Source organism: Protomyctophum parallelum (genome assembly GCF_964188405.1).
Source record: "Protomyctophum parallelum genome assembly, chromosome: 9".
In the NCBI taxonomy this organism is placed as follows: Eukaryota; Metazoa; Chordata; class Actinopteri; order Myctophiformes; family Myctophidae; genus Protomyctophum; species Protomyctophum parallelum.
In genome coordinates this window covers 7,389,527-7,416,396 of record NC_139706.1, presented here as the reverse complement: position 1 = coordinate 7,416,396, position 26,870 = coordinate 7,389,527, and the positions used below count along the sequence as shown (strand labels likewise).

The following is a 26,870-nucleotide window of genomic DNA, read 5'->3' as shown; positions in this document are numbered from 1 at the left end:
CTCTCTCTCTCTCTAGAAGCAGCTGTGCAGAGGCCAGGGTCAAGGGTCAACTTCCATTAAGGGGGGGTTAACAGCCGCTAATGAGCTACTAATTAACACCGGCACACTTCTGCTTTGAAATGGGAGAAAGTGTGAGGCAATGAACGTCTGTGTGTGTGTGTGTGCACGTGCAGTGTCTGTCTTTATAACTAATGAGCTTCACCTGTGCGTGTACCAGGCACACTTCCAGTCATTATATACCAAATGCTTTACGAAATATGCTAATGACACACAATTATGATAATGTCACATTAAAATCCATGAAAGTGCAGGAAAAACAACAGCTTGGTGAGCAGCCTGTCACTTGGAACTTCAACCTGCTCGTCAGGCCCAAAAGTACATCTGCTATTTTCAAATAGCCAAAATGTATAGAGGGGTGAAGTGGTTAATGTATGTTTTGTAGTAATAATCAAATTCTACAAAGTAACTAAAGTTTTCAAATCATGTAGTAGGAGTAAAAGTACAATATTGCGTCCGAGATGTAGTGGAGTAGGAGAGAGAAAATACTGAAAATGTGGAAATACTCAGTAAAGTAAAAAAAGGAATACTGTACGTCAAAACCGTGTTTCAAAAAGGTGTCCTGGTACACCTCCAGCCACACACGCACCGCAATCTTTTGTAACATGTCCCGCGAATGTTACTCGATTCACTCAAAACACAATTTTGTAACCGGGGATCAAATCATTATATATATAAATCTTTGTTTTTTATACAAAAAGAACAATCAGAGATATTTCTAAAAACTGCATCTCCATAGACGGCATAAGCACCGCAACCAGGGTGTTACGAGCGCAGATTGTGAACCGTAATACATTTATATTAACCCATTCTGACCTGAGATCAGATTCATACGAGGTTTACACTGGACACACACTGGTCTGATTAACCCATTCTGACCTGAGATCAGATTCTAAAAATGTCAGTCGTCTTCGATTATTCAAAAATAGCAGACCTACAAGCTCGTATCGCGCACTCGGTGGCGCGATATGAGCATGTAGATCTGCTATTTTTCAATAGCTAAAGCATAACATGATGCTAACACCAAAATGGGTGCCCATTCAGAATGGGTTTAAAAAAGGCATCAACTCAAAAGGTGATCTCTGCAAGGAGGGCGTTTGGACCGGAAGGCGTCAAAAGGCTATCTCTGCGGTCAAAGAGTTAATGCTGTCCAATCCATTACCCATGGCTTTCTGTGCTGCTGATCAATATGCTGCACGTTTCTGTCTAATGTGCAGCTGGGCTGTTTTGGTATAGTACATTCATTAACTTGATTATTGGGGGCGGCGGTGGCTCAGCGGTAGAGTGGCTGGATGGTATCCGCAACGTTGCCAGTTCGAACCCGGGCTCCGCCAGCGTTAGTGTTGAAGTGTCCTTGAGCAAGACTCTGAAGCCCTAATTGCTCCTGATGTGCTGCTTGGTGCCTTGCATGGTTTCCGCCGCCATCGGTGTATGAATGTGTGTGTGAATGGGTGAATGTAATGCACCATCTATGTAAAGCGCCTTGGATAAAGGCGCTATATAAATGCACCGTTAACCATTTATTTTATTTGGTTTTATTGGTATCGGTCATTTCTAGGAATAGTTCACTAATAGGCTTTGTATATTTATGTTATTTGTCGTATTATCTGCCCTGTACTATTAATGTTTACAACGCCTAAACACAAATGCATTTTGTATTGATATGTTCCAAGGTTCAATGCCAAGATCACAAATAAATGATTGATAGCCGATAGCCCTCCTCGTTAAGACCTCAACGGAGCACAAGATGAAGGTTGTTCAAATCGTTACGGGTGTATTTCTAATTTCTATGCTGCTCATCAACATGCCTGCACAGAAGAAGAATTAGGAGAAAAAATATTTTTCCAGTGACACAATAAATGTAAATTCCTCAGTGAGTCGACTTCCCCCTCACGGCAATAACAACATATTGTAATTATATAAGTAGAGGATAATAATGTGCTAATTATGTGGTGATGATCTAAGCTTCCCCTCACTGACACAATAAGGATATTAACACACACGAGGGATGACATACATAATTAGCAGAGGATTACTTACGGGAGTTGTAAACGAATGCTTTTTTCTTTTTTTACCCCCTCCATTTGTTTTATGGTTCTGCACTTCCTGGTTGCCCAGGATCTCTTCTTCTACTTTGGCATTTCGCACATTTGACTGGCACTGGCCTCCCAATCCCGCCTAGTGTTAACGGGAGGGAACGCGTTGAAGTGAATACGTACCGTTTCTGACAACGCTGTTGTTGCTTTCCAACATGTCCTCGCCACTAGGGGGACCCTGCAGCGTTCGTTTCGGCGCGGTACTTCCGTGGTTTTGTTTTGAACTGAACTCTGGGAACCGTAGTTCTATGAGACCATAGACCAAAGACGCTGTAACAAAGATGCTTAATTTAGGAAGATACGCCAATCCCCGCGCTTCGCAAGGTGCGAAATGGTACACAAAAATGGCCTCCTATAAGCGGGCGCCGTCTGGTGTCAGAGTTCATAGTTTCTGGGACAGAGAAAGGTCGATAAAACGTAGATTTTCCCCAGATGTTTGGAAGCCACTAAAGCAGTGGTTTTCAACCATTTTCATTTCAAGTCCCATTATTTATTCTGCATTTGAAGCACGGACATGATTTGATGAGATTTAGCCTCTCAGAACCAAAACTAAAGAATATTTTGTTGTCGTTGGATAAGATTTTGTCCACAATTCCATGCTTTTGGCAAACAGCATGGAAACTCTTTTCTACATTCTCTAATTGTGTAGACACAAGATGTTTAACAATAATTTCACTCTTGAGAGCGTAAAATGAAACCAAATAATGGACCTGTGATGATTTGTTAATAGAATATCTTAGTTATAATTAAATTGAGTAGACGTGTAATGGTAACTGTTAATAATCACAATATTACATGCGAGGGTCGCGCGTTACCGTCATTATTGGCACACCTGCGTTGCTGCAGAAACGAGCCGATAGGACAGTTCCCTAAGCAGCTCTTAATTCAAGTTCATCAATAATTCATCAACAATTCACGATTTAATTGTTTTTTTGGCATTGGAAATCGGAATATAGATTGCAATTATGTTTAGCCTTTGAGGCAGATATGACACATAACTGAAATATACCAAGAAATTACTGGAATGTTTATGAAAAGGTTTTGAAATATCTGCCTGCCTGCCTGCCTGCCTAGGGCTGTCGCGGTTACATAATTTAAACCGCAGTGCAATCAATTGGCTCAGAAGCGCGATATGCGATACTGTGCGATATAGTTCTCAAGCCCCATTTAAAATGAATGAAAAAATACATTATTAATAAACGAAAGTTACACTAAGCTTTACTTTACTATGTTGCTTTATAAATGGCAGAGACGACAATGTTTATTTAAAATTAATCTTCAATTAGTCCTGGTCTTCATTAATTTAATATATTAATTTAATATATTAAATTAATGGTGTAAAACCGAAAGCATTAATGAAAATGGAACACACCATCAACTGCCTATATAACCCGCAACGGCTTCAGAGAAGAACGCAAATTGATAATTGTTCTGTTTGCTGCTTGTTATTATGATGGTTGCTCCGTGAGTTTGGAAGTAAAGAAGAGTTTGTGAATCAGCAGACCATGAATGATACAGCTTAACACAACTCTTCTTTACTTCCAAACTCAACTATATCAGTCTAATAACAAGCAGCAAACAGAACAGTAACGATATTCCCCGCTTCACGGAAAACTCTCGGATGGTGCACTTATAGCACAAATAGCCTACAGCCCTACACATGTTGCATGCAATTTTAGAAAGTTGAAGGAATCTAGCCTGGTTTTCACGCCACCAGACGAGGATCATCATTGGTAAATAATTCCTTCTGTAGATAGCAAGTGAGTTTGGTTTCTGCTCGAACTCTCTTGCACTGTTGCTCTTGCACTGATTGGGCACAATCAGCGCAGGAGCATCGCTCATTGATCTCAGCAGAGGTCTCTAACCAAGAGTCCTTTGTTGGCTCCACGTTCGCTGCGTTTGCTGCGTCTGCGATGGCCGCTGCAGGGCGTCCATCGGCCCACTGTCAGGGATCCTGCGGTTTATTGCGCCTGTGCGGTTTTTCTGCCCCCTTGCAGTTTCAACTTGTAATAGCGCGATATGCGATAAATGTGATAATTGCGACAGCCCTAGCCTGCCTCCCTGCCTGCCCGTCTCTCCCTCATGTTTATTACATCTATCAATCATTGAGTATTGATCGGGGGCAGAGATCTCCCATCTTGTACACCTGCGCGCACGCACACACAACCACACACACTCATTGGACAATGTTTGCCATTTGAGCCTCGACTGAAGATATATTGATTGGTGGGCGTGAGCTCTAATCTATGCGAGCGCACACACACACACACACACACACACACACACACACGTCTTACTCTTGTCTCCGCCCCCGGTCAGGATGGAGCGTATGGAGCGTTCCTTCTTCTTCCTGTCCTCGGGGTTGGGTGGGAGGGGCTTGGAGCCGTGGTTGAGGGGGGCGGGGTCTTTGTTGCAGGAGCCAATCATGGTGCTGGTGTTCCTCATGGGCGGAGCCGGGGGCTTGTCCTCTACCTCCCCGTTATCAGACATCTTGAGCTAACGTGCCGCCGCCCACTGGCTGCTTCTGGAAGACAAAACAACCAATCACGGACAAGATAAATAAGATGATATATCAAAAACGGATCAATTCGATTGGTTGCAGCTACAGCGGTAGGTGTGGTATCTCTGCGTCTGGAAGGTGAAGCCAGCTCAACTTCAACTTGTAAGCTTTGTATTCTTTTGCAGAAGCTCCGAACATTGGAATTTGCTTTGTTGCTTCGCGACCCCGCTGGCTTCCATTTGGAAATGAACGGTAGACTGCATCTTTGCGTCTGTCAGTCCGAGTGTCTGTCTCTCCTACACCGTGCTTTCCTATACCGTCTGTCTGTCTCTCCTACACCGTCTCCCTCTCAGCTTTCCTACTGTCTGTCTCTCCTAGACTGTGTCTTTCAGCTTTCCTACCGCCTGTCTCTCCTACACTGTCTCCATAGTATTTATCTAAATTAAAACGTGCAGATGGGCGAGGACACAGGACAGCCCACTTACAACGTTAAAAATAGGACTTTGTGTCAATATGGTTAGAGTAATAGAAAGAGAGACTGGCCGCGTTCTTAGTCAACTGTCCCACTGATATAATGGTATAATGGTACTGTCACACCCTGCGTGAGAAGCACACACACGCACGCATGCACACCCCTCTTCTGCCTCACAACTAATGTCATGCTGAATGAAAACGGAACAGAAATAGAGGTAGAGATTCTACTGAAACAGAGATAGAGATAAAAAACATAGATGGAGACTTTCCATTTGGTCACCGAGGGCTCTGTTATCTATGAACACACTCAGCACCTTACTCACTGACCTGTGTGTGTGACGTGTGTGTGTGTGTGTGTGTGTGTGTGTGTGTGTGTGTGTGTGTGTGTGTGTGTGTGTGTGTGTGTGTGTGTGTGTGTGTGTGTGTGTACACCGAGTCAGGCCTAAATGTAGTGATGTGGAAAGAGAGAAATGTGCGCACGCACCGCACACACACACGCATGTGACGTTGTATATACAGCCGAGAGAGAGGCGAATAATTCAGGACCTAACATAATAACTGGTTTTAGAAGAACACGAACACACACACACACACACACACACACACACACACACACACACACACACAGCGCTGAACGCTCCACTAGACACTATCATTCCACAGAGAGACGTACAGTATCAGGGCCTTCTCATCACGTTTCATGTCAGGCTCATCATCGTGATCACATCAGCGTTCATTTGCTCTGCTAATATAGTTCATTACAATTACACGGCGGCTTCACAGAGGAGCCACTATAAGCTCTCCAAGAAAAGGAAACAGAGCTTATCAACCAACAACAACAACACATTAAATCAAAACGAACACAGGGTGAGCATGACAGTCAAATGGTGCATTTATATAGCTTTACATAGATTGTGCATTACATTCACACACACATTCATACACGATGGCGGCGGAAACCATGCAAGGTATACCAACCTGCACATAAAGAGCAATTAGGGATTAATGTCTTGCTCAAGGACACTTCGACGCCAACTCTGGGGGAGCCTGGGTTCGAACTGGCAACCTTGCGGTTACCATCCAGCCACTCTACCCACTGAGCCACTGCCGCCCCAAAGAAACAGTCCAGAGTTTTCCCCCCACGAGGCCTGGGGCCGGTTTAGCGGTCCAGGCACCATGGCTGGTAATCCAGCGTGACAGTGTGTCGTGGGTTCGAGTCCCGAGCCCGACAAAACTTTACTGTGTGTCTTCGCTCCCCGTTTCCTGTCTATCTACTATTAGGGATGCACGATGTACGGGAACCCCTTTTGGTGTTTTAAGCATTATGTTATGCTTTAGCAGATCTACAAGATCTACAAGCTCATAGCAAAAATAGCAGACCTACAAGCTTGTAGGTCTGTTATTTTTGAAAAATCATGAAAATGTGGCGCACATCTTTGAATATATATTCTTTCAGAGCGACTCTGATTTTAACTCAAATCTTTGCTTCTGGGGGGGGGGGGGGTCCCTGGAACAACATATTTTCAGAAGGGGGTCCACGGCCAAATACAGATAATTCTGGCGGTCCTTGACATGAAATATTGAGAACCACTGATATAGAAACATATAGGTATTATGCCAGGCACGGAACGGTCTCAAAATAATACAGATTATTTAGAATATTTACTACTGTACATCTATCAACAAAGGCAAAAACAACACACTCACCTCAACAGAGACGACGAGCGTCCATACTGCTTCCCCAGAAACAATACACTGAACGGCAACTGTAACTGAGCTGTGTGTGTGTGTGTGTGTGTGTGTGTGTGTGTGAGAGAGAGAGAGAGAGAGAGAGACAGAGAGAGAGAGTGAGAGTGGAGAAAGTGAGTCTAGGAGAGAGAGAGAGAGAGATATAAGTTCTGTGCCAGTCGGCCTTTTCTCTCCTTCCTCCCTCCCCCTCTCCCCCCCGTGATGATGTCACACTGCTGTGTCACAGGTGAGTCACACTGGTGGGAAGGGTTTATGCGCACCCACACACACACACACACACACACACACACACACACACACACTTGAGTAGGCCACTAACATACGCACTCATATATGAATAGTGATTACACATGCGCCGCCCCCCCCACACACACACACACACACACTTTGCAATGTGAAATACTAAACCAGACCCAAACATAGACAGACAAAAGTTTATTGTTGAGTCTGCTGCACATGTGTAACATGAGCACCTATGGTCTGACACACACACACACACACACTCACACTCACACACACACACACACACACACACACACACACACACACACAGGGTCCACATAACGACGAGTTGTTCAAAGCCATCACACCCACGACAGGAGGAAGTGTAAGCAAGCACACACACACACACACACACACACAAACTGTTAGGTGTAAAGTAACTAAGTACATTTACTCAAGTAATGTACTTAAGTAAAAATGTTGAGTAGTACAGTACAGTAAACCACTTCAGCCCTATATACATTTCGGGCCGTTTGAAAATAACAGATCTACAAGCTCTTGTAGATCTGTCAGTTTCCAGGATTTCTTAGACAGTCATTTACTAGGACACTATGCCACATTAGGAGTGCACTAGTAGGCTACTAGTGACGCTCAAATGTTTTATTAGCAAGGACCCCCTTAACTCGCACTGAGAATATAGGTCGCTACCTTTCAGGAAGGAGACATGGTGTCCCAGCATACAATAAGGTCAGACTAAAGAGGTCGACTTTGAGGCACACATTCACATGCCGGCATGTTTTCGGGCACCTCAGCAGCCCTTGCCACGCGAAAACTACAAGAAAAACTACAAATCGCGGGACCCCTGACTGGCCATCCTTAACCGGAAGTAAGAGTTCGTCATCCTGTCCGTCAGTCAATCGGGTCCCAAACTAGCATGCAAGAAGACGATGATATGACGATGATATTGACCACCAAATTATGGTGGTCAAATGGCTGTCTGTCTGAATAAGGAACAAACACCCGCACACGGTATTCAAATGCAGTGAACCAACCAAAAAGATAGCCTGATGAAGGCCGCATAGGCCGAAACGTTGCTGTTTCCCTATTCAAAGTTGGTTCACTGCATTTGAAGACAGTGTGCGGGTGTCACGGTGTTGTCGGGCACCGTACCCTCTCCTACGCTTTTTATGGCTGTCTGAATACAAAAAATAAATAAATATATACAAGTTTGACATATTATTGCTTATAGCAGTAGCAGCTTTAAGTACACTCTGATACCAATTACAATTACTACTTGTACTTTTACCTATAGGCAAAAAAGAAAAAGAAAAAAGAAAGAAAGTCTTTAAGTGAGTGACTATTTCCAGTTTTCCACCGCTGCACTTAGCAAACACAGATCTACTTCACAGACACACAACGGACTTCACACGCAGCTCTTGTGACAAAGACAGCAGCTGGTCACAAGGTGTCACACACGCACGCACACACATGTGCACGCACACACACACACACACACACACACACACACACACACACACACACACACCCTTTACAGGAAGAAGCTGTGATTACAGAGTAGCACTGTCACCTGCTTGGTACATGGGAGGGTACCCTCCCCCCCCCCATCCATAATGTCTGCGCGCACACACAGACATACAAACATTTCTTTTTAACCTTTTGGCAACATTTCATTATTGCATTGACTGTAAACTGTCAATGCTTTTTTTTGTCCAACTCATGGAATCAACTGATTTGATGTCCACAAACGTGATCATAATTATAGTAAAGATATTGATTAGTGTGACAGTGGCTCTAGAGCAGTGGTTCCCAAACCTAAATTAGACGTTTGCCCAGTTGGGACTTTTTCACATTTTTTTTTTTTTTATTCATGTTGTTTCAAATTCATGAAATGTTTTGCTCGTTTGGAAATTTTCTTTTATAATAATTATAATAACAAAATGTCGGACCCACATTGGTCTCAACCAAGGAAGCTCTGAGAAGGAAGGGAAGTGGTCACGTGACTGGGCTGCGCCATGACACTTTCATGGACACTTTCATGGGAGCCAAACTCACACCGGAAGTGCAATCAATACATGGCAGTGAATGGAGCCGGCTGGACCAGCTCATAACAAACATTATTTATAAACAATTGAGACCTTTTGTAAAGTAATCACTTCTGGAAAATAACAGAAGACATATCACAAAGTGCACAGTATATAATTTTATCTAAGGATCTAAACAGCAGCAGGTATCGTTTCTGGCTCCGAAGTATCGCGATATTTGGCTGCCAGACAGGAAACGGTGGGAAGTCTCGCAATACTTGGTGCGTTCAGAAAGGTACTTTGTGCTCTTTAGATACCATACCTCTATAAAAATGACACATCGAATAACAACACAGCAGACAATAATGTGTTACATGTCTTCTGTTATTTTCCAGAAGTGATTACTTTACAAAAGGTCTCAATTGTTCATAAATAATGTTTGTTCATGAGCTGGTCACTGAGCTCTCATTGACTCCAGTGCATTCTGCCGAACTTCCGGGTAGTTTGGCTCCCATGAAAGTGTCCATGAAAGTGTCATGGCGCAGCAGAGTCACGTGACCACTTCACTTCCTTCTCAGAGCTTCCTTGGTCTTGGCATGTTCCTTTCCTTCCAGGGAGCAACATGGAGTCCACTGTACGGTCTTCTGTCCTTCCAGGGAGCAACATGGAGTCCACCGTACGGTCTTCTGTCCTTTCAGGGAGCAACATGGAGTCCACCGTACGGTCTTCTTTTCTTCCAGGGAGCAACATGGAGTCCACCGTACGGTCTTCTTTCCTTCCAGGGAGCAACATGGAGTCCACCATACGGTCTTCTGTCCTTCCAGGGAGCAACATGGAGTCCACCGTACGGTCTTCTGTCCTTCCAGGGAGCAACATGGAGTCCACCATACGGTCTTCTGTCCTTCCAGGGAGCAACATGGAGTCCACCGTACGGTCTTCTGTCCTTCCAGGGAGCAACATGGAGTCCACCATACGGTCTTCTGTCCTTCCAGGGAGCAACATGGAGTCCACCATACGGTCTTCTGTCCTTCCAGGGAGCAACATGGAGTCCACCATACGGTCTTCTGTCCTTCCAGGGAGCAACATGGAGTCCACCGTACGGTCTTCTTTCCTTCCAGGGAGCAACATGGAGTCCACCGTACGGTCTTCTTTCCTTCCAGGGAGCAACATGGAGTCCACCATACGGTCTTCTGTCCTTCCAGGGAGCAACATGGAGTCCACCGTACGGTCTTCTTTCCTTCCAGGGAGCAACATGGAGTCCACCGTACGGTCTTCGCTTCCCGTCATGGAACAGGACGTTGCATTTAGCTTAAAGCTTATAACCTTTTGAACTATTTTCAGTGAAGATATTTTAAGCACTATAGAGTTTAAGTGCTTAACCATGACTGTTTGGCTACGTTTTCATCTATGCTGATCCCTTCATCCCAGACAATAACTCACCTTCCACTGAACCATACACACACAACACACTGAACCATGCCCTTACACACACACTGGCAGCATCGAGCCTGCATGGCTGGCACGCACAACACACACACACACCTGTGACAGTTTTCAGCAGAAACCTGTTACACGCACACAGGCTGATGCAGACAGACAACTACACACATCATGGAAGGCGCGCGCGCACACACACACACACACACACACACACACACACACACACACACACACACACACACACACACACACACACACACACACACACACACACACACACACACACACACACACACACACACACACACACACACACACACACACACACACACACACACACACACACACACACACACACACACAGTTTAGGAGATCAGATGAGTAATGTGTTCAGACTGTCAGGGATTTTCCTGCTTTTTCTACCTTCATTTTTACAAGGCAACACAGCCTGTCTGATCTGATCTATACCAGACAGAGAGAGAGACACAGAGAGAGAGAGAGAGAGAGAGAGAGAGAGAGAGAGAGAGAGAAAGAGAGAGAGAGAGAGAGAGAGAGAGAGAACCCCTGCACTGTTTACAGCAAATGACCGCGGTACATAGAAATACTGTTCATATAAACAGTGCAACTGTTACTGCTGTCAACTTTCACAAGTCTATACCAAGCTAACCTCTCCTACTGCATATGGACGTATAAATATCCCTGACAGAAAATGCACAATGTTTGTGTATTTTCACATACTACTATTCCCTCAAAGTGTCAGTGTAGCACAGCTCTTTTTACACCTTTATTTTATTCCTATTTGTATGACATGTTTATTTGTACATACCATTGTTTTATCTTGATTGTCTTGTTCCACTTTTTGCTTTGGCAATGTAAACGTACGTTTTCTCACGCCAATAAAGCTCCATTGTGTGGAGACTGTGGTTGGTGTTAAACCTGGTGGAGGCACGTCACAATTAACCACATCACACAGACAGACGTGTGACTCACTCCATGTCGGTCTCTCTCACACACACGCCCACACGCCCCCCCCCCCCACACACACACACACACACACACGTGGTGCGTTGCGTGGTGCGTCATCATTTGCCGTGGAAGTATGGGGGAACGGGTGGAAAAGTGATCAATTATCAGTTATCAGGCTGCCTTATATCTCCAGAATTGTGCTATGAAATGTAAATATCTGTCTGTATTTCTGTGTGTGTGGAAACAAGTTAACACCCAGAGCCACGTGACGCCTCCTGACACCTTTCTTCAATGTGTCCCGTTGACACTGACGCCTAATGACGCCTTAACCCATTCAGGCCTAAAAAATAGCGTTTTCTAAATCATGACAATTTTCTGAAAGATTTGAGGCACATTTTAACGATTTTTCAATAGCTAAAGTTTAACGTAACACAATATTTGCCATATCCAATGATATGTTGGCTATTCAAATATAGCAGATCTACAAGCTCTATAGTCACAGACAAAACCGTTGTTCTACAGAAGTATAGATGAAGGTATAGAACTGCAAATCATATCATGTGCATAATTCACTGTATCACGCTATAGATACACGATATCTCTGACAAGGCATGTCGAGGAGACATTGTATTGTGGAGACAATATTTATCACCATATCGCCCACCCCTAACGCCAGACCACTATACTGCTGTACTGACTGAGGTACAATATTTATCACCATATCGCCCACCCCTAACGCCAGACCACTATTCTGCTGTACTGACTGAGGTACAATATTTATCACCATATCGCCCACCCCTAACGCCAGACCACTACCGCTGTACTGACTGAGGTACAGCCGCGATGCCGTTCACCATTAGAGGTGGAATTACACGCACGCACACACAGATTACAGGGTGTCAGTGTATCACAAGTCGTCAGGGCTGTCATGTGATGATCCATCCGTTTCACTGCCTGAACTGATCGGTTTTCCCTTTCACTGCACCTCTCTCTCTCCTGCTTCTCTCTCTCTCTCTCTCCCTCTCTCCTGTGTACAGTGTGTAGTCTCTCTCCCTCTCTTTCCTGCTTGTCTCTCTCTCTCCCTCGCTCCTGTGTACAGTTTGTAGTCTCTCTCTCCCTCGCTCCTGTGTACAGTGTGTAGTCTCTCTCCCTCTCTCTCCTGCTTGTCTCTCTCTCCCTCGCTCCTGTGTACAGTGTGTAGTCTCTCTCCCTCTCTCTCCTGCTTGTCTCTCTCTCTCCCTCGCTCCTGTGTACAGTTTGTAGTCTCTCTCTCCCTCGCTCCTGTGTACAGTGTGTAGTTGATTTCATCGACTAAAACTAAGACTAAGAAAATGTTCGTCGAATACCTTTTTCCACTGATGAAAACTAAATGGAAACTAAATAAAAACTAAGCTCTGATGACTAAAACTAAGACTAAATATAATGACAATTTCGTCAACAAATAAAAACTAGACTAAAATGTTAGGAGGGGACTAGTGGACAATCCAGTATAAGTCATTTTACAATTAGTTGCATGCTGAAAATAGCAGATCTACAAGCTCACAACGCGTCGCGCTACGACACGTTGTGGGCTTGTAGATCGGCTATTTTCAGAAAGTGAAAAGAAAAAACAGTCAATACGACGGCATCAAGGCCCGCCAAAATACACTATGACTAAAACTAAAATAGAAATTTGCTGACAAAAACAACACTGCTCTCTGTCTGTCTCTGTCAGACTTGTGTGTCTCTCTCTCTCCCTCTCTCTCTCTCTCTCTCTCTCTCTCTCCCCCTCCCCCCCCCCCTCTCTCTCTCTCTCTCTCTCTCGCCCTGAAGGATTAAGTGACCTTCTGTTATTGTACACGTTGCTTCCGGGCCCCATACTGTATATCTACTGTATTTTATACTCAACTGTATTTCACTGAAAACGTAATAAAATATAAATGAAAAAGACCAAGGATAGAATATGAATATAAATGCATGCAAGTGTGTGTGTGTGTGTGTGTGTGTGTGTGTGTGTGTGTGTGTGCTGTCAGTTAAATTATTCTGCAGCGGAGCAGAGTAGCAGACTGTCCGCTCTCCTTCTCACGGCCAAGCTACACCAGGCTTTTCTCGCGCGTTCACTCTAAACACGCGGACCGTGCGTGCGTAAGCCAAATGCCCTGGCTACATCCATCTGTCAGACGCGCGGCAGATTCGTGCGGGAAGACATGACAAGGCTGTCAGCTGGAAGTTGTATTTAATAGAATCATCTATTAATAATACTAGCCCTGTGAGATATTTGTGCCCGGTGCGTTTTTAATTCACTAATACATTCATTAATAATCATTAATTTGTCAAATAAAAAAAGGGCTTCGCTACGCCCTCCATATTCATATGGTCAATGCCTGTGTGAAAAGTGTGGGAGCGATTGGTGCAGGCAATGAGGAGCTACGGCGGTGTTTCTGACACACAGACAGACACACACACAGGCGGACAGACATTGTTAGAATATATAAGGTCATAGTGCGGCATCGAGTGCCGTGTTACGAGCTTGTAGATCTGCTATTTTTGAGAAACCTGTGAAAATGTGGCGCAAATCTTTGAATAGATATTCTTTCACAGTGAATGTTTTTTAAATCAAATATTAGCTTCTGGGGGGGTCCCTGAAACAACATATTCTCAGATGGGGGTCTGCAGATAATTCTGGGGGTCCTTGACATGAACTAGTTTGACATAGAAACATGGTTAGCATCTCTGATGTGTGTTGCATCATACACAATAAGCCCCTATCATGTGTTAATGGAACTGCAAGGAAGAGAGGGCGTGTTCTCTCACACTCACTAGCAATGAGATGTAGATAAAATGTGATAAAAGCATAACGGAAAAAAACATAATGCATGAAGCATCTAAAGCATCTGTGTGTGTGTGTGTGTGTGTGTGCGCAACGTGCGTGTGCGCGTGTGAGTGCGCAAGAGACTGTGAGATTGCTTGGCTGTCTGTCCTGTCTTTGGAATTTATCGTGTGACAGATGCACTCAATAGGCATGGCGCACGCACGCACGCACTAGATGAGTGAAAAGTCGATTTCTTCTACCTGACATGTTCCCAATCACTACACACTAACGAGTCGACCACTCTGACTCATCCCTCCATCTATCATTCTCTCTCTCATCCCTCCATCTCTCTTCTCTCCTCTGCCTCCCCCTGCAGGCCAGCCTGATGGAGGGGAAAGGAACTGGTCAGAAATAACGTGTTCCTTCCACGCGCTATACGTCCAACCGGGGAAACTCACCCCCTGTCAGGTGAGAAGAAGCGGCTTGGACTCCTCATGCATTGAAGGAAGCATGAGCTCAGTTCTCTCCAGAGGGAGAGCAGCAGGAATACAGTTAAGGGAATTTGCACCAGTTAAGAAATGGGTTAAAATGTTTTATAGTCTGATGCATCAACTCGGACAAATACAACATGCGCACGCACGCACGCGCACACGCACGCACATCTCCAGAGAGGATGTTGCTGTTTAATTGTTTGACTCTTTCAGGAAACGCAGTGTCAGCCACAGTTCCCGGAACCAACACATCAATACTCATACATTAACTTTCTGTCTGATGCATCAACTCGGACCAATACAACATGCGCAAGCACGCACACGCACACACACACACACACACACACACACACACACACACACACACACACACACGGCTCCATGCTGATTAGCTGTGCATCCAGACCCAGCAGGGGGGAGCCGCTCCAGTCTCACCCTAGGAGGGCTCACATGTCCCTGGGCTCTGGATACACACACACCCCCTCTGCTCCAAAGAGGCTCCCTCACCGCTCCTCGTGTGTGTGTGTGTGTGTGTGTGTGTGTGTGTGTGTGTGTGTGTAGACGATAAAGGAAAACGCGTGGGAAATAAAGGGAAGAAAGAAGGAGTTGTGAGCTTGTCGATCTATCTTCAGCTAAAGCTTTCCCCACAAACTACTGTTACATTTGAGAGAATTCTACGCCCTGCAATGCAAATGTTCTCCCAGCTGTACAGTATACGCAGTGGCCAAGTGAAGACATAGACTGTGACGTACACAGTATGCGCAATTGCCGTTCACGCATGTGCGTTGTGGCCGTAATACGTCACTGTCTAGACCTCAGCATTTTCAACCCATGGCTTTGTGGATCTTATAGACTATACTGGCCAATCACAGCGGGGCTTTCCTATACAACTGTGGTGATGCTCTCTCTCTCTCTCTCTCTCTCTGAGAGAGATTTAAGGGCGACCATCTAAGAGGCCTCTAGGAGTCTCCACCTAAGCCTTGGGGTGGTGGGTGAGGATCTGTCGAGTCGACAGGCGTCGAGAACACATCTCAACACACAGTGATGCGTTACCTAGGGCTTTAAGCAACTATTCAACTGTAAGTCAACTAGTTGACCTTGCTGGTACTAGTTGAATAAAAAGAAAAAAATCACACCTGTGTGAAGTGAGTGATGCAACTCCGTTGCATCACTCACGATTCCGGCGAGCCGCCCCACGTACGAAACGGTTGAGAAATGACAGAGTTACCGTGTGGGGGTCCCTCTACTGTACTGTACTGGCACACCCGAAATCACCATATATACAGTTAACATGTGCGTGTGTGTTTGTGTGTGTGTTAGGTTGCGCAGAGGTGGTGAAAAACAACCATGCTGTTTTCGTGCTCAGACCCACACACACACACACAGATCCGTAAGGGAGTGGTTGCACCACTCAAAAAGGCCTCAAGATCAGATAGAATGCTAGATTATAGTCACCAATGTACACAGTTTTTAAATGTACAAATATTATTTAAAAAAAAAACAATTACATAACAGGTAGTTAAATCACTATAGTAAACTAGGCAACTAGTCAACTAAAAATCACTAGAAGTGAAAGCTCTACATTCTAGAGTTTATTACACACGCATATAAATATATACAGTAATATATACAGTAAGAACAGTGGAGCTATGACGTCCCTATAGCAGATCATAGAAACCATGAAAAGAACAGAATGTGCAGGAACAAGCATGCATCTCATATCATATTGATATGAGATATGATTATGCAGATAAATGTTCTGTCACTGAGTCAGACAGCTGAGGCCATATTTCATTACACTTGTCTGCCTTCGTTCAAAATGTACGCGCTGTGTGTGCGTGCGTGTGTCTCACTCGGACACACGATAATCACGGAGAAACATACAACAACATGGACGCACGTGGCGCTATCGTCGTGAGCGCCGGCTTCTAGTAGTGACAGACAACAGAAAAGACAGAAAAGCCCTGAGGGACACCGGGAAACCACATGCAGGGTTTAAGCCTAGGGGTCAAGTCAGAAATTACACATTATTTGTAGACCCTCAGGGGTTAACGGTGAGAGGAAGAACAGGTGCAGCGTGGACGACACTGGATGAGAGACAGACAGACAGACAGACAGACAGACAGACAGACAGACAGACAGACAGACAGACAGACAGACAGACAGACAGACAGACAGACAGACAGACAGACAGACAGACAGACAGAGCCAAGGATCTTGGCCCTGGGGCAGATAGTATATTTTTACATATTTTAGCACACACACACACACACACACACACACACACACACACACATATAGTAACTGATACATACGCAATTATGCATGCATGACACAGAACATCCATATATATGCAAGTGCACACATACTCCCAGCCACGCCCTGGCCCCTGTCAGCGCGTTCTTTGAAGTTGCAGACACAGCAGACTGCAGACTTCACACTTCATACTGTCACACAAACCACAACGCAAGCTGAGAGTACGCACTAGGGGTGCAGCAGTTCAACATACTAGTGGATTTTAAATAAAAATGTGTCTCTAATGGAGACCTTGTGTGTGTGTGTGTGTGTGTGTGTGTGTGTGTGTGTGTGTGTGTGTGTGTGTGTGTGTGTGTGTGTGTGTGTGTGTGTGGTGTGTAGGTGTGTGTAGGGGTGCGTGCGTTACAAATTATACTCCAATGTGTGTGTGTGAACAAGGTTACGTTATTGTGTATCATGGTATGCTACATCTTGTGTATGTCTTGTGTATTTGTTTGAAAAAAAGCTTTGGACCCTGTATGAATATCATGTATATAACGAAACGATGCAATGTGACATGTGACAGCTCTGTTTACAAAATGCTGCACTCTCTCCAACTGTATATACTTTCCCCATTTCCAACAGCTTTTATTGTATTTTGACACTTGCTTTGCCAATGTAAACGTTTTCTCATATTAGAATAAACCTCATTTGAATTGTACGGTTTGAAGGATTCAGAGCGAAATTATTCTGCATATTGTTTGCATATGAAATGTAATTGAATGGCGTTGCTCAAGGACGCTTCGACACAAAGCCTGCATGGGATCAAACCAGAGACCTTCCGGCTAGCAGACGGCTGCTCTGCCTTCTGAGGCACTGTCGCATGCATGCGCGCGCGTGTGTGTGTGTGTGTGTGTGTGTGTGTGTGTGCAATGTGCATGCGTGGCAGATGGCAATATTGAAGAGGGGGCCAAGCATAACATTTAACGACACAGAGAGAGAGAAAGCACCTGCTATCTGGTAGGAGGGGAGAGGGGGGATGAAACCTTTTATGTATCAAGACTAAGAGAGAGAGGGGGGGAGGGAGGGAGGGGCAGAGAAAAGGTAAGAGGGAAGCAGACTGTCTTAAGACACACACACACAGTCATTGCAGAGTAGAGGTGTGTGTGTATGTGTGTGTGTGTGTGTGTGTGTGTGTGTGTGTGTGTGTGTGTGTGTGTGTGTGTGCGGCTGTGCGTGCACGTGCGTGTGCAAGCAAACCTCCAGAGCACTAATGCCAGGGCGGATCTATACCATATGGGCAATTTGGGCACAAAAACGCCCAAAAATGCACAAAACAGACACAATTTTGCGCACGCGAGGGAGGCCCTTGGAGCTTCAGTGCCCAAGGGGCCTCTCAAAAGGTACCAATACAAATGCCCTGGAGCATCTCCAGTGTGTTGATAAAGTCCTACTTTATGTCACATACACATACAGCTGTATGCCAGATTTGTTCTCTGCATTTGACTTGTCTCTTGGACCTGTGCCGGGAATCATTTGTAGTTTAATCTGACCCCCCAATCCAACCCTTGATGCTGAGTGGAGGGAGGCATTGGGTCCCATTTTTCAGAGTCTTTGGTATATGACCCGGCCGGGGATATCTCACTCACTCACTCACACATTAACACTCTCTCTCTCTCACACACATACACACTCTCTTTCTCACCCTGTGGCCTGAACTAACCCCTCTGGACAATATGCAGAGGGAGAGCTGCACAGATGGCTGAACGGAGCAGGTCTGTGTCTGTGTGTGTGTGTGTGTGTGTGTGTGTGTGTGTGTGTGTGTGTGAGAGAGAGAGAGAGAGAGAGAGCGAGCATGTGATGCTTGTATAAACGCGTCAGTTTGTCTCACAGCATTGTGATCTGCTATTTAAGCCAAAGCTTTACCCACAATAATAGAAAACAGAGTGCGAGTGCGAGTGTGTGTGTGTGTGTGTGTGTGTGTGTGTGTGTGTGTGTGTGTGTGTGTGTGTGTGTGTGTGTGTGTGTGGGTGTGTGTGTGTGTCATTTATAAAGACCACTTCCCCTGAGCGCGGATGGGTGCGTCATCGACAGTGACATCATAGCAATATGTGAATCATCAGCGGCTGATGATTGGTCGGCGTTGAGTCAGTGCTTGTGACTGATTGGCTGTTACAGAGCGGGAACGGATTGGTTTCACAGGAAACAGAGGAGCAGACGGGCCAAAGTACCAGGAAATAGAAGGAAGGAGTGCCAGGTTTTCATTTTTTGATAGTTACATAACATTATATTATGACACCACATCAAAGTGTAACATTTCATAGGCAATAACAATTAGCCCTTCACTAAGTCCCTCCTTGTCCAATAGGCACATTAGCAGCGAAAGAAAGCTTGACCTGCATAGCAACCGTTGCTAAACTATTTTGATTGGCATTGGACAATCGCTTTTTTTGGGGTGGGATTTAGTGATGGGCTAATTGTGCCGTATTATTGTCTTTTGTAATATTTTATTTCACATCAGGATGTAATAATCAGTGGACTCGTAATCCACCCATCTCCAGAACTTCAGTTTGAATGAATGCAGAAATATGTGCAGGACGTAATTTGTGTGCGAAACTGCAAATTATGTAATAATTATATTATGCACACACAATATCACGTCAATATCCTGCGCGCGCGCACACACACACACACACAATATCACGTCAATATCACACACACATTGAAGTGAGCCATACAAATGCTGGACACGTACACTGTAAAACGTGTAAGCAAAGCAACACAACATACATCCAGTGAAGGACCACACACACACACACACACACACGTCTCACAAACACAGTCACACACACACAAAGCGGAGCAGAGCAGATAAATCAGTGTGCTGGCAGTGGCATCTCCATGATGTGAAGCCCTGAGGAGGTTTTACAGTCTTTTTAGCACAAAGCTCTTTTCACGTGTGTGTGTGTGTGTGTGTGTGTGTGTGTGTGTGTGTGTGTGTGTGTGTGTGTGTGTGTGTGTGTGTGTGTGTACCCATTGACTCCCAGTGCATGCATGCATGTGTTTCATTGCACAAGGAGTATTCATGATAACTGGACTTTCAATAGTTGTGTGTGCGCGTGCGTCTCAATAGTTGTGTGTGCGCGTGCGTCTCAATAGTTGTGTGTGCGCGTGCGTCTCCTGGGTGCTGGGATGGTGAGATCACAGGAATCCACCTACACACTCATCCAGCAGAGGGATCACATCATCACATTCTCTGTATTTTTATGTGTTATTATTTCCCGTCCACTCCTTCTCATTCTATCCCCCATTCCATCGGTGTATGAGTGTGTGTGTGTGAATAGGTGATGCACAATCTATGTAAAGCGCCTTGGATAAAGGCGCTATAAATAAAACCATTTAGCATTTTATTTTCCCCATTAGCTAGCTCTCCTCTCTCTCTCTCTCTCTCTCCCTCCCCGGTGTGCTGCTCGCGTGCTTGCTATCACGCAACACCACCAGCGTGCAACCAAGTTTAAATCAATCTCAACTCTCTCACTTATTTTCCCTGGACGTGCCAAGTATCACTGTTTCCTGTCTGGCAGCCAAATCTAGCGAGACCCCCAGGAACAGAAACGATACCTGCTGCTGTTTAAACCCTCAAATAAAATGATGTCCTGTGCACTCTGTGCACATCGAAAAGCAAGTGATTAGAAAACAAACTGTGATAGGTCTTCTTTTATATTCCTGAACCGATTATATGACACAGGTCTCAATGGTTCATAAATAATGTTTGTTATGCGCTGGTCCTGCTTGCTCCATTCACTGCTTTGTATTCATGTAACTTCCGGTGTGAGATTTGGCTCCCATGAAAGTGTCATGGCGCACATGACCATGACACTTTCTTCTCTAAAGCCAAATTCCAATACGCAAAATCTCAGCCACTCGCTCACTCCCACTCGGTCACTACAGCATGGCAAAGTATGGTGAAATTGGTGACCTGCCGAAATATGTTACCATCTTGTGGACTTCACACAACTACATGGAGGTCTTTAAATATGTGGCCTGAATACCGCTAGGTTGAACTTTGCTAATGAACAAACTGCAACGATTTTCATTCGGACACTGACATTATGTGATGTCTGCAAGATTTTCACATATTTCAGCAGGTCACCAATTTCACCGTAACACCACCATGCTGGAGTGAGCGAGTGGCCGAGATTTGGGGTATTGGAATTTGGCTTAAGTGGCTTAATTTGGCTTCCTTCCCTCCCTCCTCCTCCGCCTCCTCCTCCTCCTCCCTGTGGTCTGTTCCTGGTCTTCCCTCCCTCCCCCTCCTCCTCCTCCTCCTCCTCCTCCTCCCTGTTGTCTGTCCCTGGTCTTCCCTCCCTCCTCCTCCTCCTCCCTGTGGTCTGTCCCTGGTCTTCCCTCCCTCCTCCTCCTCCTCCTCCTCCTCCTCCTCCCTGTGGTCTGTTCCTGGTCTTCCCTCCCTCCTCCTCCTCCTCCCTGTGGTCTGTTCCTAGTCTTCCCTCCCTCCTCCTCCTCCTCCTCCTCCCCCCTGTGGTCTGTTCCTGGTCTTCCCTCCCTCCTCCTCCTCCTCCTCCTCCTGCCTGTGGTCTGTTCCTGATCTTCCCTCCCTCCTCCTCCTCCTCCCTGAGGTCTGTTCCTGATCTTCCCTCCCTCCTCCTCCCTGAGGTCTGTTCCTGATCTTCCCTCCCTCCTCCTCCTCCTCCTCCTCCTCCTCCTCCCTTAGGTCTGTCCCTGGTCTTCCCTCCCTCGTCCTCCTCCATGGCATCAAATGCATAAAAATAGTCATTATCAATCATACGTAAGCTAAGAACCTGGAATATCTATATAATTGAAACTAGCATATACACTATGGAGTGCTATATGTCTACATAAAATGCTATCTAAGTTACACAAGTTGAGCCTTTGCATATGCCTGTAAGGTCGTCGAGGCTACGGCTCTACATCTCAGTGGCAAATATTGTACTTACACTCCATTACAATTATTGGAACACTTTAGTTAGCTACTTTGTAGATTTAGATTATTATTACAAAAAACACACTAACCGGCAGTGCACGTGCACAGACATTTAGAAGGGCAGGTGCTCAAGTGAAAAAAGGGCACCTTGTGCAGTGCGTGGAACCGGCCGGTTGCCTTTAATAGTGTGAGATTTATAGATACAATAGCATAAAATATATCAGTGTCCACGTACACTGTAAAAGAAAATCTCCAAAAGGGCATTCTGCACAATGAGTATACTTTTAGTACATTTTGAATTCCGTACTTTTTCCGCCACTTCACTCCATCCATCTTTCTTTTGTCAATCTGCCGTTGGAATGCATTCTCTCACCACAACGCTTTTGTTCATCACATGCTTTCATAGCTCTCCCCCCTTCTCTCTCTCTCTCCCTCTCTCTCCTACTGTAACTCTCTCTCCCTCTCCCTCTCTCTCTCTCTCTCTCTCTCTCTCTCTCCCTATTCAATAATGATGTCATGTCCTTGTTGAGCCGTTCACTCTCTCACACTCCCAGTCGGCGCAGCGTTTGATGCTTTACAAACTCCTCCGATATGGCAGCTATTTATTGTATGGCCGCGTCACGTGGCCTGTGTGTGCGTGCACGTGTGTGTGTGTGTGTGTGTGTGTGTGTGTGTGTGTGTGTGTGTGTGCGCGTGTGGCGTGCGTGCGTGACAGTGTTTGTGTGTGAGCGAAACATTGTGTTTGTGAGAAACTGTGTGTTCATCCGTGAGATCAGAGAGGGTGGGGGTGGGGGTGGGGTTGGGGTTGGGGGTGGGGTGGGTTGGGGGGGTCGTCAGGGAAAGATGGAGAGAACAAAGTGAGAGAATGAAGAGAGGGAATAAAGGAGGACTAACAATGGCCGTCTGGCAGGACTGGTACTGTACTGTAGTCATGGAACCATTACTTATAGTCTTAAGGTGACTTCAGACCATAACAGACTTGTTCAGACTAGTCAAAGACTACTTAAAACTGCCAGATTGCAACAGACTAGCATTTTTTTTTTATCTGCACAAAACCAGTCAGTCCCGACGAAACATTATTTCCCCCCATGCAAATTGCGGAAAACAGTGCTGGTTTGCAGTGTTGCCAGGTCTGCTTGTAATAAGCGACTTTGGGCTGGTTTTCCTGTAGCTTAATATTCATAGTTGCCCATTGCTTTATAGTTTGGGTTTATTTCTGAAGTGTAGTTGCTTATTTGGGCTTGTTTTCATGATTCTGTTTGAAAATGACAGATGTAACATTGTGCAGGGTTGAATGTGAAACATTGTGACATGTCACATGTGAATGGTTTTATGTGAATTTATGCGGTGAAACATGCAGGAAGTTTGCGCGATTATGCACACCCTTTTTGAAAAGGTTTTACCCCTGCATAATCCATGCCATTTGGTGTGTGTGTGCGCCTGCGCGTGTGCGCGCGCGCGTGCGTGTGCGTGTGTGTGTGTGTGTGCATGCGTGTAATGGGACTCTCACAGGGCTAGGTGGATCTCGCCTCAGCCCAGCCCCGGAGAACGAAAATAATATCCAACAGCATACTGTACACCCCATATCACTGACACACACACACACACACACACACACACACGTACGTGTTCCAAGTCCAAAGTCAACTAGTAGTGGGCGGGGTCTTGTGAGTGACCTCACCGCTCAACTACTCACTCCTCATATGACATCTATTATAAACACATTATCAGTGCACACGCACACACACACACACACACACACACACACACACAGTTACATTAGTATTATTCACAAAACTTCAGTTCATACTGAATCTAGCAATTACACGTGCAAGGCCAGTAAGGCCACAGCGCCACGCTCACACACAGCCGTGCACAGAATGGACACACACACACACACACACACACACACACACACACACACACACACACACACACACACACACACACACACACACACACACACACACACACACACACACACACACACTCGTAGTGCTGCACGAGTCTGGCTCAATAGTGAATCTCGATTCTCGTCCACAAGAATTCAGATCACGATTCTCACACGATTCTCATTTTTTCCATGAGAATAATGTAAAAAAACAATGACGACAGTAACTACAATGACAGCCAACTAGTGCTGCACCATGCATTCTTCACAAAATGAGATCGCATAGGTGTCTGAATCTAATAGATGTAGATCTGTTTTTGATCATGTCTGCATTGCGGGGGGAGCGTGGGGGGGTGGGCTGTCTAGCAGCTGTCTGAGTGAATCCCCCCCCCCCCCCCCCCCAACCACCACTATACCAAGCTAAACGACCCCGTAGCCACGGTAACCACATAAATAATGCAGCTTCCAGTGCATGCTGGGAAGCGGCGCCGGGCCCTCCAGGAAGGCACAATCACATTGTTATCATTATTAGAGCAGTGGTTCTGGTCCGGGGACCACCAGACCACTGGTCCGGGTACATTCTGGTCCGGGGACCAGAATGTACCCTATCCCTATCAAGGTACAATTGAGCAAGGCAATGATGGACCAACAACAACATGGGACCAGCATACCACCACACTACTGAACTGGAGTGAGACCAGTATACCACCACACTACTGAACTGGAGTGAGACTGTGAGACCAGTATACCACCACACTACTGAACTGGAGTGAGACCAGTATACCACCGCACTACTAAACTGGAGTGAGACCAGTATACCACCGCACTACTAAACTGGAGTGAGACCAGTATACCACCGCACTACTAAACTGGAGTGAGACCAGTATACCACCACACTACTAAACTGGAGTGAGACCAGTATACCACCACACTACTAAACTGGAGTGAGACCAGTATACCACCACACTACTAAACTGGAGTGAGACCAGTATACCACCACACTACTAAACTGGAGTGAGACCAGTATACCACCACACTACTAAACTGGAGTGAGACCAGTATACCACCACACTACTAAACTGGAGTGATACCAGTATACCAACACACTACTAAACTGGAGTGAGACCAGTATACCACCACACTACTAAACTGGAGTGATACCAGTATACCAACACACTACTGAACTGGAGTGAGACCAGTATACCACCACACTACTAAACTGGAGTGAGACCAGTATACCACCACACTACTGAACTGGAGGGAGACCAGTATACCAACACACTACTAAACTGGAGTGAGACCAGCACTAAACGGGAGTGATACCAGTACTAAACTGGAGTGAGACCAGTATACCAACGCACTACTAAACTGGAGTGAGACCAGTATACCAACACACTACTAAACTGGAGTGAGACCAGTATACCAACACACTACTAAACTGGAGTGAGACCAGTACTAAACTGGAGTGAGACCAGTACTAAACTAGAGTGAGGTTAATAACAGCGTTTAGGACTCTGAGGCCGTGTTTACCGTTTAATTGTCCTGTTGAGGTCACTCGTCTTCTCAGGGAAAGAGAACGCAGAGCAACGGGGTCCAATGATCAGCCTGGAACACAGAGAGAGAGAGAGAGAGAGAGAGAGAGAGAGAGAGAGGGAAGTGAGACAAAATATATGGAAGAGGGAGAGAGACATGAAGGATAGAGAGAGAGAGAGAGAGAGTATAAGAGGAAACATCACATTAACCCATTTTGACTCGGGTCAAAATGGGTTAATGTGATCAGATTCTAAAAATGTCTGTTTGAAAAAAGCTATGTCAGTCGTTCTTCGATTTTTCAAAAATAGCAGATCTACAAGCTCATAGCGCGCCAGATCTGCTATTTTTCAATATCTAAAGCATAACATAATGCTAACACCAAAAGGGGTTCCCGCCCAAAATGGGTAGTCTGTTGAACTTACTGTCCCCAGCCCAGAAAGTAAGGGAATCTGAGTGATGCATGTGAGATCTCATTTCTAAATTTGAGCAAGAACCGTGCAGCACTTCGAGTCGGCTGTCCAATTGATTTGAGTTATTGTCTCCACCAGCCGAAGGCATGGGGAGAGTATGTTTTGCACTCCGTCCGTCCGTCCGTGTGTCCGTCCGTGAACAGCTAATCTCAGCCACCGTTAACCCGGTCGATGCCAAATTTTGCACACACACTCCCTGGATGCCAACCATGAACCTCTGCCCCAAACTTTCCAGAACGGCCTGTTATAGCGCCACCAGGAGGCCGCTTTGTGCAAAACAAGCCCGGTCGATGCCAAATTTTGCACACACACTCCCTGGATGCCAACCATGAACCTCTGCCCCAAACTTTCCACAACGGCCTGTTATAGCGCCACCAGGAGGCCGCTTTGTGCAAAACAAGTTTTTGCACAGTACACCTACAGATTTTGTCCAAACATCACGCAAATTGGTACACAGTCTCTCTAGAGCCATTCAACGAAACGGGTCTTTCAGATTTATCAGACTCCATCCTGATTGGTTAAGATTGGCTTCCAAAGTTCACAGGAGTGCTCAGTTTCAAACAAAATGCTGCAAATCATGAACACATCGCGTGATTTCCGTGAAATTGTGCACCCACATTCCCACTAGGCCGAGGACGAAATGCCACATGAACAATTTCAACTCAGCCTCAAGGTGGCGCTATAACTGGCCAAAAAGTGTTTTTACCTCTAACTGCAAGGATCTGTGGATAACCTGGTGGAGACCTGTGCCCGGAAGGGCACTTTTTCTAGTTACTCTTCTATTTTTTGCTACAAGACTTTCAGATAGGTTTAAGTCGAGCTTTGATGTTTAAAGCACAGTAGTTGACTCCAGGTGCCACTTTTTGAATGGAGTAATTAACGTTCAGAAACTACAGACTAAAGACAATAAATATTTTCATGGAAGAAGAAAAACAAATTCACATTTGAGC

At 45.5% G+C, this 26,870-nt stretch overlaps 1 protein-coding gene across 5 annotated transcripts in view; it reads right to left on the bottom strand.

Moving 5' to 3' along the window:
- The window catches only part of pak1 (p21 protein (Cdc42/Rac)-activated kinase 1), a 57,457-nt gene that overhangs the window by 17,154 nt on the left and 13,433 nt on the right, over positions 1 to 26,870 (bottom strand). The window contains exons 1-3 of one of the 5 annotated variants that reach the window (XM_083772778.1): positions 25,448 to 25,513; positions 4,451 to 4,677; positions 2,277 to 2,423 (exon numbers count right to left, since the gene is read on the bottom strand). In XM_083772778.1, the coding sequence (XP_083628904.1) occupies positions 2,277 to 2,423; positions 4,451 to 4,643 (340 nt within the window). In that variant the 5' untranslated portion in view covers positions 4,644 to 4,677; positions 25,448 to 25,513. Of the gene's footprint in view, positions 1 to 2,276; positions 2,424 to 4,450; positions 4,678 to 6,834; positions 6,912 to 25,447; positions 25,514 to 26,870 lie in introns of those variants that run through there. The other 4 variants (XM_083772779.1, XM_083772781.1, XM_083772780.1 and 1 more) reach the window with 4 other exon arrangements.